This window comes from Borostomias antarcticus (genome assembly GCF_949987555.1).
Source record: "Borostomias antarcticus genome assembly, chromosome: 8".
NCBI lineage: Eukaryota > Metazoa > Chordata > Actinopteri > Stomiiformes > Stomiidae > Borostomias > Borostomias antarcticus.
The window spans coordinates 19,811,063-19,823,562 of NC_140241.1; the positions used below are offsets into that span (position 1 = coordinate 19,811,063).

At 48.1% G+C, this 12,500-nt stretch overlaps 1 protein-coding gene across 1 annotated transcript in view; it reads right to left on the minus strand.

Moving 5' to 3' along the window:
- Positions 1-3,279: 3,279 nt before the first annotated feature.
- Positions 3,280-12,500, minus strand: part of pax8 (paired box 8) — a gene marked incomplete at both ends in the record, with an annotated part of 14,632 nt that continues 5,411 nt past the window's right edge. Inside the window, 9 exons of the mRNA XM_084441729.1 lie at positions 3,280-3,350; positions 4,158-4,244; positions 6,326-6,427; positions 7,376-7,615; positions 8,513-8,633; positions 9,460-9,629; positions 10,373-10,498; positions 11,379-11,455; positions 11,921-12,118. Coding sequence (XP_084297855.1) covers positions 3,280-3,350; positions 4,158-4,244; positions 6,326-6,427; positions 7,376-7,615; positions 8,513-8,633; positions 9,460-9,629; positions 10,373-10,498; positions 11,379-11,455; positions 11,921-12,118 — 1,192 coding nt within the window. The remainder of the gene's footprint in view (positions 3,351-4,157; positions 4,245-6,325; positions 6,428-7,375; positions 7,616-8,512; positions 8,634-9,459; positions 9,630-10,372; positions 10,499-11,378; positions 11,456-11,920; positions 12,119-12,500) is intronic.

The following is a 12,500-nucleotide window of genomic DNA, read 5'->3' on the forward strand; positions in this document are numbered from 1 at the left end:
TGTTTAACATTTGCGGTAATTATTTCCCTGGAAGTCCGTCAGCTGGCGCTGGAGCTCAGTTTCTGGAATCTGAATCTGATGCTTTTGGGGATTGCCTCATTTTGCCTCTGTTCCAAAACAGCGGGGACATTTACTTTAAAGCTTCTGTGTGTGTGTGTGTGTGTGTGTGTGTGTGTGTGTGTGTGTGTGTGTGTGTGTGTGTGTGTGTGTGTGTGTGTGTGTGTGTGTGTGTGTGTGTGTGTGTGTGTGTGTGTGTGTAGGCAGATTTCTGCATGCTTGCACAGGGAATGGAAAAACATGAGTCCTGGTCAGTTGATGGTTGTCTGGGAAACTGAGGGAATTACAGTTCAACAACAAAGTAATCAGAAGAAGATATGGACAGATGTCTTCAGGACAGTAGAGACGTTTTCCGGATGTTAGATCGAGGGTGTGATAAAAGGAAAGGAAGATAATGACAGATTCAAAGAGAAAGAGAGAGAGAGAGAGAGAGAGAGAGAGAGAGAGAGAGTGTAAACACCCACATGCCATGTCCAATCTCCATCAGCCGCAGAATATTGTCCAATTACATAGAACGCCAGTTGATATTGTATACTTAAAACCATTTTCTCCAAAGTCAGCCCATAAACTTAATTTGATTTGATGTTTACATCCTTTGATATGGTTTGATAGTTTCCCTTGAATAAAAGTCTGAATGTGGTGGGCCCCGCTCAAATTAGGCAGACAGGAATTGGTCACAGAGAAGCCTGGGCTATAATTTAATCCGTGACATCACAACTTGTTTTATATTAAAGTAGGCAGGCACGTCTTCAATAATGATTAATATAATTCTAAGATTATTGTCCGAGTTATTCTGGGAGTATTTGTCAGCATTATCCCATAGGTCTAGGTGTGAATACCACGGAAACTATTAGGCCTGTAAGTCAGTGAAAATCACTACAAGCAGGCTAACTAAACATATTAACGCCTTGAATAAATGAAGATGCACTAGCTCGGTTTGATCTTTCAAGACCTGGGAAGCTGTAGGGAAAACTATACAACTCACCCAGGTCAGCTTCACCGCGAGGTGGTCTTGCGCCGCCCGCGTAGCCGAGGAAAGAAGTCATCCATCACGTCCGGCGCGCCTGTTATGGCGGGTCCAGGTGGGCAATGGCAGCGCCGAACCGTAGCCTCGTTACCGCCGTATAATAATGAGGCCGCAAAAGGGGGAGAAATAATTGCAAATAAAACTACATGATGCAGAAAATAAAAATTAAACAGATGCGCGTGTTTTCAGGATCATTGCTTTCGTCCTCTTACGTTTTCAGTAATTTGCTGAGTTGCAGAAAATATGAAGCGTTACAGAATTGTACAGATGCCCACAATAATAGGCATATAATGAATAACAGCAACAAAATGATACTAGTAATAAAGCAATAATAATGATAATAATAACAATAATAATAATAATAATAATAATAATACAGTTTGATAACAACAGCAATACTCATCATCATTATCATCATAATACTAGGCTAATAATAATAATAATAATAATAGCCTAATAATAATAATAATTGTTTGCTTCAACAAGGAAATGGATATCTAAATAGCATCAAAGCACATTTTGCAATTCTGTCTTCTGGTGATTTAACAGCACAAATAATGTGGATGAATTGTTATTTACAGAACACCTTTTTCACCTATTTTACAATTAAGAAGCGTGTAGTTTTGCTGATGAACCAAAGTGGAAAGCATACTGTGTGAGTGGCATTAGAAATACATCTCCACCTTAATTTCCCACTATTTGTAGAATAGTCACACACTTAAACAATGCACAATAATTAATTATTATATCACGTATCTACAGAGGGGCATTGTGTTGTGCAATTCTATAATTTACTTCGTTGTGTAGTATCAATCAGATTAGAAAACATTCGAATTTCTTCATCCAAATATTTATCAACATATTACCGTATTGTCCCGAATATAAGACGATTTTTATTTTTTTATTATGAATGACCAACTGGAGCAGTTGTGTGAGCAAGCATGTCGATTAGAAAAACAAAACAATGAACAGCCAATAACTTTGTCATGCTTTATTTAATTAAAATAATTCTTTAGAAATTCATTATTTACATCTTCAATAATATTAATACCAGTATAAGAAAAAAATAGTCACAGTTCTTACAAACATCAGCATGACAACAAACTCGAAATAAAGAAAAAAGTATTTCAAGAATTGTGTTTTTCAGATACTTAAGTAATTGATCCCCACCCTATTCCTCCCCAAATCAACTTTATAATAATATTGCAATACAGTACTTCCTAATGAGCAGTTTTTCATTTACAATATATACATATTGCCAAAGGAGTCACCCAGCACAGTTCAGCTCATCTTTGAGAGGCTTATGAGGGCATTTTGATATGATTATGGCACCATCATGTGTGACTGCGGTTCTACAGTATCATGCTTTCATTCAATCTATCGGTAGAATATGTCTGTGTAGAGAAGCTCTAAGATTGAAATGTGATGTGCATTGATGACATAAAAAGGGACTAAACATGTATAATTAGAGAACATCCTCATATAGAGAAATAAAGCAATATCAAAGTGGTGGTCAAGGTGTAAAGAAACAGCTGTAAACATAATGCAACAAGTACAAGAACAAGCTGGCGTCACAATACATGTAGCCTACCTCCTATTAGTGATGCTTCATAATATAGGCCTACTCTCTCAGTTGTACTGACTGGTTTTGATAGACGCTGACTGTATGTAGCCTACTCCTGGACCAACACTCATTTACAATGGCGGATATCCTCTAAAGATTCTTCATCCTCCAGATTTAATCTACGTTTGGGGGAATCGTTCTCACTGTGTTCAATTTGCCATAAAGAAAGTCTTTGGCTAAACGGCATCGGAGAAATGGCATAACCTACATGTAACCTACCTACATAACCGACGAGAGACAACCGGCCCTGTCGACGATCATCAACCTTGGATGAAGAAGACTGTGTAAACTCGTGTGGTAGGAACATCAACCTATAGAATGGTCAATAATAACAAATAAATAATTCATCGGTTAGCAGTCGGGTGCGACGCCCCTTGAGTTCATGCACAAGCATTGCTGGTTCGGCGCTGCCACAAAAGTCGCCAACGTTTCTCCCTTTTTGTCCGGGTCCGTTACTGGGACGGAATGCATAATTGAGCAGACATTCCTCTTCTCTTCATCGCCTCTTTATCTCCCTGTCTGCGTCTCCGATGTGGGTCTACCTCCTCAGTCCCCCGGCGGCCCACGCGAGCTAGAGGTGGTCGTAGGCAGCGGCGGAGGAGGGAGCTGTGCGCGAGGCCGTGCTGTAGTAATACGGGGAACCTGCAGGGGGCAGCAGAGAGAGAGAGAGGAGTTCACCATCGGGCTTTGGCTTTCAGTCCGGCGGCTTTGATGGTGTTAAAAAGAACACAATGTCAGATCAGACTCTCTTTATCCCCTCAGACACGCGGTGAGAGCAGATGGTTGAGCTGGAAATCAGACTGCCTCCGGATGTTTGTCCTGTGAGGAAAATTAGACAGGGGGTCGAATCCGTCTGTCGTTTATCGTGTGTGTTTGTTTGTATATAGTCTGTTACTCTTCTTCTCTCTCTATGGAGGGTAGGATGGATGGTTTATTTTTCGGTTGAATGGTCACAGGATTTTATTTAATACTCAGAAGAGAGCATTACACTATTTGCAACCCTATGTCTTGTTAATATCTAGAGAAAACAGCTGATTCAAGGTGACACACAGACTTGTGAGAACAAGCCCTTCCCAGGTCAGCTCAGGTGGTAGTGACATTGAGTCTACTTCTTAGTAATTGGGTAACTAGCTACCATGGTGACCGTGTGAGACCATGTGACATGTGACTGAAAGGGTTTCCTGGGTTGGACCTAGGATCTGGGTCGGTGTGAAAAGTGACAACTGTGTAAAGTAGATAGAGGAAAGGTATTCTTCATTCCATAGTGAAGCTTTTCGAGAAATCATTGAAAAGTCTACTGCAGGTAGAAGCTGCAGACTCAATCACCCACAATTCACTCTGATCTTTGGAACACTTTCATTATCAGCTTCATAAGTGGTGAGAGTGTTGAATCTGTGTGTTATTTAGTTCCAGCGCCCTCACAGTGCTGAGCTCACTCAGCTGACTCACCCAGGATGCTGGAGTTGGTGAACCTCCATGCTTCGCTGTAGGAGGTGTAGGGGGAGTGTGTGTACGACTGACCAGAATAATCTGCACCTGGAGGATACACAACACACACACATCAGACACACGCAGAGCGAAATAGGCAACAGCTATATTACAGGTAAGTAACACACAAATATGTCAGGGGAGCAAGATTCAACACAACACCTCCCTCCTCTGTTCTTCAGTGCTCATATATACATATTATATATATATATAGATAGAAAGAGAGAGAGAGAGAGCGTCTCTGCCTGGATCTCCTCAGACTTGGCTCATAATTCACCCACGGTTAGGGCAGCTTGTAAACCATTAATCTGCGGGCCAGGTGGACGAGTGGGGGGTCAGAAATCCCTGGGCTCATCGGTGCGTGTGGCTGGTCTCCATGCCCTGCTCTCTTTACTGCTTCCTCCCCATCCCTCTGCCCCCTTCCCCTGGCCCCTCCCCCTTTCTGTCTCACACTTCCTCCTTTAGCTCTACTCTCTCTTTCTCTCCCTCTCCTCTCTCTTTCTCTCTACTCTCTCTTTCTCTCCCTCTGCTCTCTCTTTCTCTCTCTCCTCTCTCTTTCTCTCTCTCCTCTCTCTTTATCTCCCTCTCCTCTCTCTTTTTCTACCTTCCTCTTTTTTTCTCTTTTTTTTTTTTTTTAACATTCCAGTATCTAATTGGTAATTATGTTGGCTGGATTGGATCCCTGGACCCCCCCCACCCCCCCCCCCCCCCTCTCCGTGAGTAATTGTGTATGAACACTTCCTCACCGCGAGCCCACCAGAAAAATAATAAATCAGGCCCTCTCATTTCGCGCTTCGAAGGGCAGACTTCAAATAAAAAAAGGCACATCACACACCACACACACACACACACACACACACACACAGCCACACACACACACCCCTACCCCCACAAAGACCTCCTCTTCTCCCTCACCAGGCCCTCTCTGCCACCCTATGCCCCCCCCCCCCCTCCCCCTCTCTGGTGGGCCCCCGGTTCCCATGGCGATGTGTGGTCACCGGGGCTGCGTGGGGGTGTGGGCAGCAGGGCGGAACCCCCGGCCTGTTCCCCGGACCCCCGCTGGACCCCCCCTGGGCCCCCCCTGGGCCCTGGCTGGCTGCTCCAGCGCGCAGTTCACCGGCAGAACAGGCTACTCATTAACCAGCCCTGCCTTCCTGTTAATCTGCAACCCTCCCTCCCTCTCTCCCTCCCTCTCTCCCTCCCTCTCTCTCTCCCTCCTCTCTCCCTCCCTCCCTCCCTCTCTCCCTCCCTCCCTCTCTCCCTCCCTCCATCTCTCCCTCCCTCCCTCCTCTTTCCCTCCCTCTCTCTCCCTCCTCTCTCCCTCCCTCTCTCCCTCCCTCCCCCTCTCTCTATCTCCCTTCCTCCCTCCCTCCCTCTCTCTCTCTCTCTCTCCCTCCCTCTCTCCCTCCTTCCCTCCCTCCATCCCATCTTTTCTCTTTAAGAGGTGCTGGTCCCCTGGTGTGACCCTGCTGTATCTGCACACCTGCTGTTCTCCTTCCTTGTGTTCTGATCAGTAATTCTCTGCTTCATTTTCATGAGGATATTTGAATTCAGTTGTCCTCAAGTGTAAAACCTAATTGAATCCTGATTAGGTTTGCTGCTGTGTGAGCATCACACTGAGTGGAAGAACAGACTACAGGGATTAAATTCTAGGGGATTAAATTCTAGGGGATTAAATTCTAGGGGAATTCATCTATGTCAGACCCCACTTTGCGGCTGGGATCAAAACTCGACGCCCCCCACGAGAGACTCTCCCGAACACGCTGGTCTGGAACCTGCTCTTCACATCTCAGAGAAGGTCAGTCCTCAGGGACAAGAGGAAACTGAACGCCCCGTTTACATCCGTACTAGACGCCCCTGTTAACATCCGTACTAGACGCCCCTGTTAACATCCATACTAGACGCCCTGTTAACATCCGTACTAGACGCCCCTGTTAACATCCGTACTAGACGCCCCTGTTAACATCCGTACTAGACGCCCCTGTTAACATCCGTACTAGACGCCCTGTTAACATTCGTACTATACGCCCCTGTTAACATCCGTACTAGACGCCCCTGTTAACACCCGTACTAGACGCCCCTATTACCATCCGTACTAGACGCTAGCGGCCAGGGGAGCGAGCTCTTACCTGCGACCATGCCGGTGATGGCGGAGGAGGAGTAGCCGGTCTGTCCTCCAGAGGGGACGTGGGGAGGGTAGCCAGGGAGGGTGGAGCTCACCATGTCCCGCCCTGCGGACACACAACACACACACACATACCGTCAGCCTCGACACGCATGTAGCGAAGCCGTGACGGGCGTCCGACAGGCAAGTACTGCGCCGCCCGAGTTCGGCATGTGACCAGATGACGTGATGTAGAAGGGGTGTGGGGTGATGTGATGCAGAAGGGGTGTGGGGTGATGTGATGCAGAAGGGGTGTGGGGTGATGTGATGTAGGAGGGGTGTGGGGTGATGTGATGCAGGAGGGGTGTGGGGTGATGTGATGCAGGAGGGGTGTGGGGTGACGTGATGCAGGAGGGGTGTGGGGTGACGTGATGTAGAAGGGGTGTGGGGTGATGTGATGTAGGAGGGGTGTGGGGTGATGTGATGTAGAAGGGGTGTGGGGTGATGTGATGTAGAAGGGGTGTGGGGTGATGTGATGCAGGAGGGGTGTGGGGTGACGTGATGTAGAAGGGGTGTGGGGTGATGTGATGTAGGAGGGGTGTGGGGTGATGTGATGCAGAAGGGGTGTGGGGTGATGTGATGCAGAAGGGGTGTGGGGTGATGTGATGTAGAAGGGGTGTGGGGTGATGTGATGTAGGAGGGGTGTGGGGTGATGTGATGCAGGAGGGGTGTGGGGTGACGTGATGTAGAAGGGGTGTGGGGTGATGTGATGTAGGAGGGGTGTGGGGTGATGTGATGTAGAAGGGGTGTGGGGTGATGTGATGCAGGAGGGGTGTGGGGTGACGTGATGTAGAAGGGGTGTGGGGTGATGTGATGTAGGAGGGGTGTGGGGTGATGTGATGTAGAAGGGGTGTGGGGTGATGTGATGTAGAAGGGGTGTGGGGTGATGTGATGTAGGAGGGGTGTGGGGTGATGTGATGTAGGAGGGGTGTGGGTTACGTGATGTAGAAGGGGTATAGGGTGACAGGGGTCGGTGTACATGAGCCCCGTTTAGGCAAGGTGGATGTCCCGTTACCTGCGATGAGGGCCTGGCTGCTGAACTGGCCGTACACAGGGGGATGATGGGAGAATGAGTTGAAGGCATGCGGGAAATGGCTGGAGGCGCTGCAGCTGCTACTGACGCTGACAGGTGCATGCTGGGGCTGCAACTCCAGAAAGGCAGAGTTGTGCGCCGCCATGTTTGGGGAGGGGCTTGTGCTGGTTACGTCCGGGGACACTTCCTGTTTCAGACAGAGCGGGAGGGGCTGTAGGGGGTCTGTGTCGGCACAGCCAATGGGTGAGGAGGATGGATGAGGGAGATGAAATAAATGGGATTAACTCATGTGAATGAATGGATCAAGCAAAAGCTGAACAGGATTGATGTCGATTGAAATTAATGTGGAAAGTAAATGATGAATAAAGGGGAGCTACATTGGCATTGATGTGTGGCGTGAACTACACTGTGGATAGACAGTGAGTACATCTGGTACATCTGTTTTGAATTAAACTAGAAATGGTGCTTTGGGCAGTTTGCGATAATAAGACAAATTAATTGTACAACGCATCAGTGGACACAACACGCTGAGCGATGGACAGGAAATAAACATCAATCCCTATGAGAGCTGGGCTTCAAACCACTTCTATAATCCCTATGAGAGTTTGGCTTCAAACCACTTCTATAATCCCTATGAGATCTTGGCTTCAAACCACTTCTATAATCCCTATGAGAGCTTGGCTTCAAACCACTTCTATAATCCCTATGAGAGCTTGGCTTCAAACCACTTCTATAATCCCTATGAGAGCTGGGCTTCAAACCACTTCTATAATCCCTATGAGAGCTGGGCTTCAAACCACTTCTATAATCCCTATGAGAGCTGGGCTTCAAACCACTTCTATAATCCCTATGAGAGCTGGGCTTCAAACCACTTCTATAATAATTGATGACAGCCATAGTAGACACTAGACTCTGAGACCTACCCAGAGAAACGTAACACCATTCACATGATATCATTCCACATGGTTATTTAGAATGACAGTGCTGTATTATAGCTGTATAAACTCTTCTTCCGGGCTGAGCTGGTCTATATGCTCATGGAGAGTTCTGTTCGTCAGCCAGCGAGTTCAACGGTCTCTTAGTTCTAACTACATGCAGGGTTAGAGGGCGCCATCTTACCTCCAACCACCGCGTAGCCCTGATGTGCCGCCAGGTTCCGGCCAATGGCAGCGCTCGATGTTGAGAGGCTGGTCTTGCCGTCCTCTAGACTGCCATTGATGAGCGACAGAGGGTACAAAGTCTGCGGAGGATAAAGCAGATTAAGCATTTCTGCATGTGTGTGAGAGAAGCCTACTTGTTTGTGAAGAGTGTGTGTGTGTGTGTGTGTGTGTGTGTGTGTGTGTGTGTGTGTGTGCGTGTGCGTGTGCGTGTGTGTGTGTGCATACTGTATGTGTATAGAATGCCTAGGTGGAAGCAGGAAGAGAGAACCTCCATGGGACCTTAAATCTGACGATACTGAACGCCATGAGAAAAAATATTTCTTGATCCCGATTGAATTGTGCCGTGACCATCACATATGATGTTTGTTAATTTAAAACATAAACTTTACTAATCTCAGTTAACTTGCAAGTTAGCTAATATTAGCTAGCCAACATTACACTTGTTTAACACTCACCAAAACCTCATGCCAGCTCTAACAGAACTGACTAACTCTCCTTTAGCATAGCTGCAGCATTCAACATGGCCGACTCATTCTGGAACTGCTGTACAGTATTATGACAAACTGCGACTTTCTTGACCTACAAAATTATGTTTTAAATTCACAAACATCATATGTGTATGGTCATGGCACAATTCAAATGAGATCAAGAAATTATTTGCTATCACCATTGACTACTGTACATAATTTTTCCCAAATAAGGTCCAATAGGATGACTGCTTCCTAGGCGCTCTATAAAGGGCAAACACTACCGATCACCAGTCGCTCACTTATAACAGAGAGGATCATTTCTCTTGGCAGAGAACCAGAGACCGGACCCCCGACCCCCGTACCCCCGTACTTGCTTGGCCCCCGTACCCCCGTACCCCCGTACCTGCTCGGCCCCCGTACCCCCGTACCCCCGTACCTGCTCGGCCTTGCTGGTGGCCGCGGCGCTGAAGGAGTCGGGGGGGTAGTGGTGCCGGTCGAAGCCACAGTCCAGGTGCTGCGGGGCGAAGTGTTCGGGTCGGAACTGCTTCCTGGGCACGCCCCCGCTGCCCTGAGAGTCCACACTGTGACGGCAACTCTCCTGGTCACCTGACAGAGAGAGAGAGAGAGGAGAGAGAGAGAAAGAGAGAGAAGAGAGAGAGAGAGAGGGAGAGAGAGAGGGAGAGAGAGGGAGAGAGAGAGAGAGAGGGAGAGAGAGAGAGTGAGAGAGAGAGAGAGAGAGGGAGAGAGAGAGAGAGAGAGAGAGAGAGAGAGAGAGAGAGGAGAGATGAGATGATATACGTTACTGAAGTGTCCAGTGAGCGTGTGTAGCTTGTGTGTGAGTGTTTGAGAGCGTGTGTAGCTTGTGTGTGAGTGTTTGGGAGCGTGAGTAGCTTGTGTGTGAGTGTTTGAGAGCGTGTGTAGTTTGTGTGAGTGTTTGAGAGCGTGTGTAGCTTGTGTGTGAGTGTTTGAGAGCGTGTGTAGCTTGTGTGAGAGTGTTTGGGAGCGTGTGTAGCTTGTGTGTGAGTGTTTGAGAGCGTGTGTAGTTTGTGCATGAGTGTTTGAGAGCGTGTGTAGTTTGTGCATGAGTGTTTGAGAGCGTGTGTAGTTTGTGCATGAGTGTTTGAGAGCGTGTGTAGCTTGTGTTAGAGTGTTTGGGAGCGTGTGTAGCTTGTGTGTGAGTGTTTGAGAGCATGTGTAGCTTGTGTGTGAGTGTTTGAGAGCGTGTGTAGTTTGTGTGTGAGTGTTTGAGAGCGTGTTTAGCTTATGTGAGAGTGTTTGGGAGCGTGTGTAGCTTGTGTGTGAGTGTTTGAGAGTGTGTGTAGCTTGTGTGTGGGTAAGAGGCCGCTCACTGTCGTCGTGGCTCCTCTTGCCCTCGGCGCTGGGCTGGGGGATGCCTAGCAGACCGCTGATGGAGTAGGTGGAGCCCAGTGAGTCTGACTGGGGAGACTCAGGAGGAGTGACCGCTGAACTAGGGACTGAGAGAGAGAGAGAGAGAGAGAGAGGGATAGAGAGGGAGAGGGAGGGAGAGAGAGAGGGGGAGAGAGGGAGAGAGAGATGGAGGGAGAGAGAGGGAGTGAGAGAGAGAGGGTGGGAGAGAGGGAGAGAGAGGGGGAGAGAGGGAGAGAGAGAGGGAGGGAGAGAGAGAGGGAGAGAGAGAGGGGGAGAGAGGGAGAGAGAGAGAGAGGGAGAGAGAGAGGGGGAGAGGGAGAGAGAGAGAGGAAGAGAGAGAGGGGGAGAGAGAGGGAGGGAGAGAGAGGAAGAGAGAGAGGGGGAGAGAGAGGGAGGGAGAGAGAGGGAGAGAGAGGGAGAGAGGGAGAGAGGGAGGGAGAGAGAGGGATGGAGAGAGAGAGGGGGAGAGGGAGAGAGAGAGAGAGAGAGGGGGGAGGATTACTGTTATTACTCCAGTATTATTGTTACAGTGCTTAATATTATGGACCATTAAGCATAGAGTATCTTTAGGCTTGATCCCCCACAATCAGATGATGATGCTTGACGTGTGTGTGTCTGTGTGTGTGTGTGTGTGTGTGTGTGTGTGTGTGTGTGTGTGTGTGTTTGTGTGTGTTTGTGTGTGTGTGTGTGTGAGTGTGTGTGTGTTTGTGTGTGTGTGTGTCGGTGTGTGTGTCGGTGTGTCGGTGTGTGTGTGTGTGTGTATGTATGTAGACTTACTGAGTGTATGTGTGTGTGTGTGTGTTGGTGTGTGTGTGGGTATGTAGACTTACTGAGTGTGTGTGTGTGTGTGTGTCGGTGTGTCAGTGTGTGTGTGTATGTAGACTTAGTGAATGTGTGTGTGTGTGTGTGTGTGTATGGGTGTGTCGGTGTATATGGGTGTGTGTCGGTGTGTGTGTGTAGACTCACTGAGTGTGTGTCCTGGGCTCAAGCCTTTCCCGTCCATAGGAAGGTTGAACGGCTGCTGCACCTTCGTTCGGATTATTCTGGAATAAAGGATTAGGATTGAACACACACACACACACACACACACACACAGTATAACAGGTCAATATGTAGCACTAGTTATTTCAAATTACTATAAATTAAACAACAATTTATATGATCATTTTGGGAATGCTTTTCCTGCAAAGTGTACATACTGTACATTTCATGGTGCCATTTATCCGTTTTTTATTTGAGAGGAAATAAAACCTATTTGACCGTATTTGTTTAGTCCCCACTGCTTCTAATCTAAGTTCAGCCCCAAGGAAATCACAAACCCATCCTAAATCCAAAATCCATTAACACTTTTAGACCTGTTGACCTAATCCAATTGAAAGCGGACTGGATCCCCAGACAGGGCGTGGCCAGACGGGCGTGGCCAGACAGGGCGTGGCCAAAAGGAGCGTGACCATAGGGGCGTGGCCAGATGGGCGTGGCCAGACGGGTGTGGCCAGGCGGGCGTGTACCTGTTGATGGAGCTGACACTGGGGACCGTGTCGCTGTCACACACCCCCTCCGCCAGAAGCCGGTCCCGGATCTCCCAGGCGAACATGGTGGGGTTCTGACGCTTGTACTCTGCGATCTTGTCCACCACCTTGGGCGTGGCCACCTTGGGCTTGGAGCCGCCGATCACCCCGGGCTTGATGCTGCCTGTCTCGTAGTAGCTGAGCGGGGAGAGAGGTGAGGAGAGAGAGGTGAGGAGAGAGATGTGAGGAGAGAGGTGAGGAGAGAGAGTAAGGAGAGAGAGTAAGGAGCGAGGTAAGGAGGGAGGAGTCACGTTTGGGTGATGTGTTGTACAATTCTACCTCAATAGGAAGAGTGGGAGTTTAAGAACACTTTGGGAGGAGTGTATGGTGTTAAACATCATGATTAAGGGAGGTAGTGTTATTGATTTTAGCATGGTGGAGTTTAGTCAGTCAGTCAATCAGTCAGTCAGTCAGTCAGTCAGTCAGTCAGTCAGTCAGTCAGCCAGCCAGTCAGTCAGTCAGTCAGTCAGTCAGTCAGTCAGCCAGTCAGTCAGTCAGTCAGTCAGTCAGTCAGTCAGTC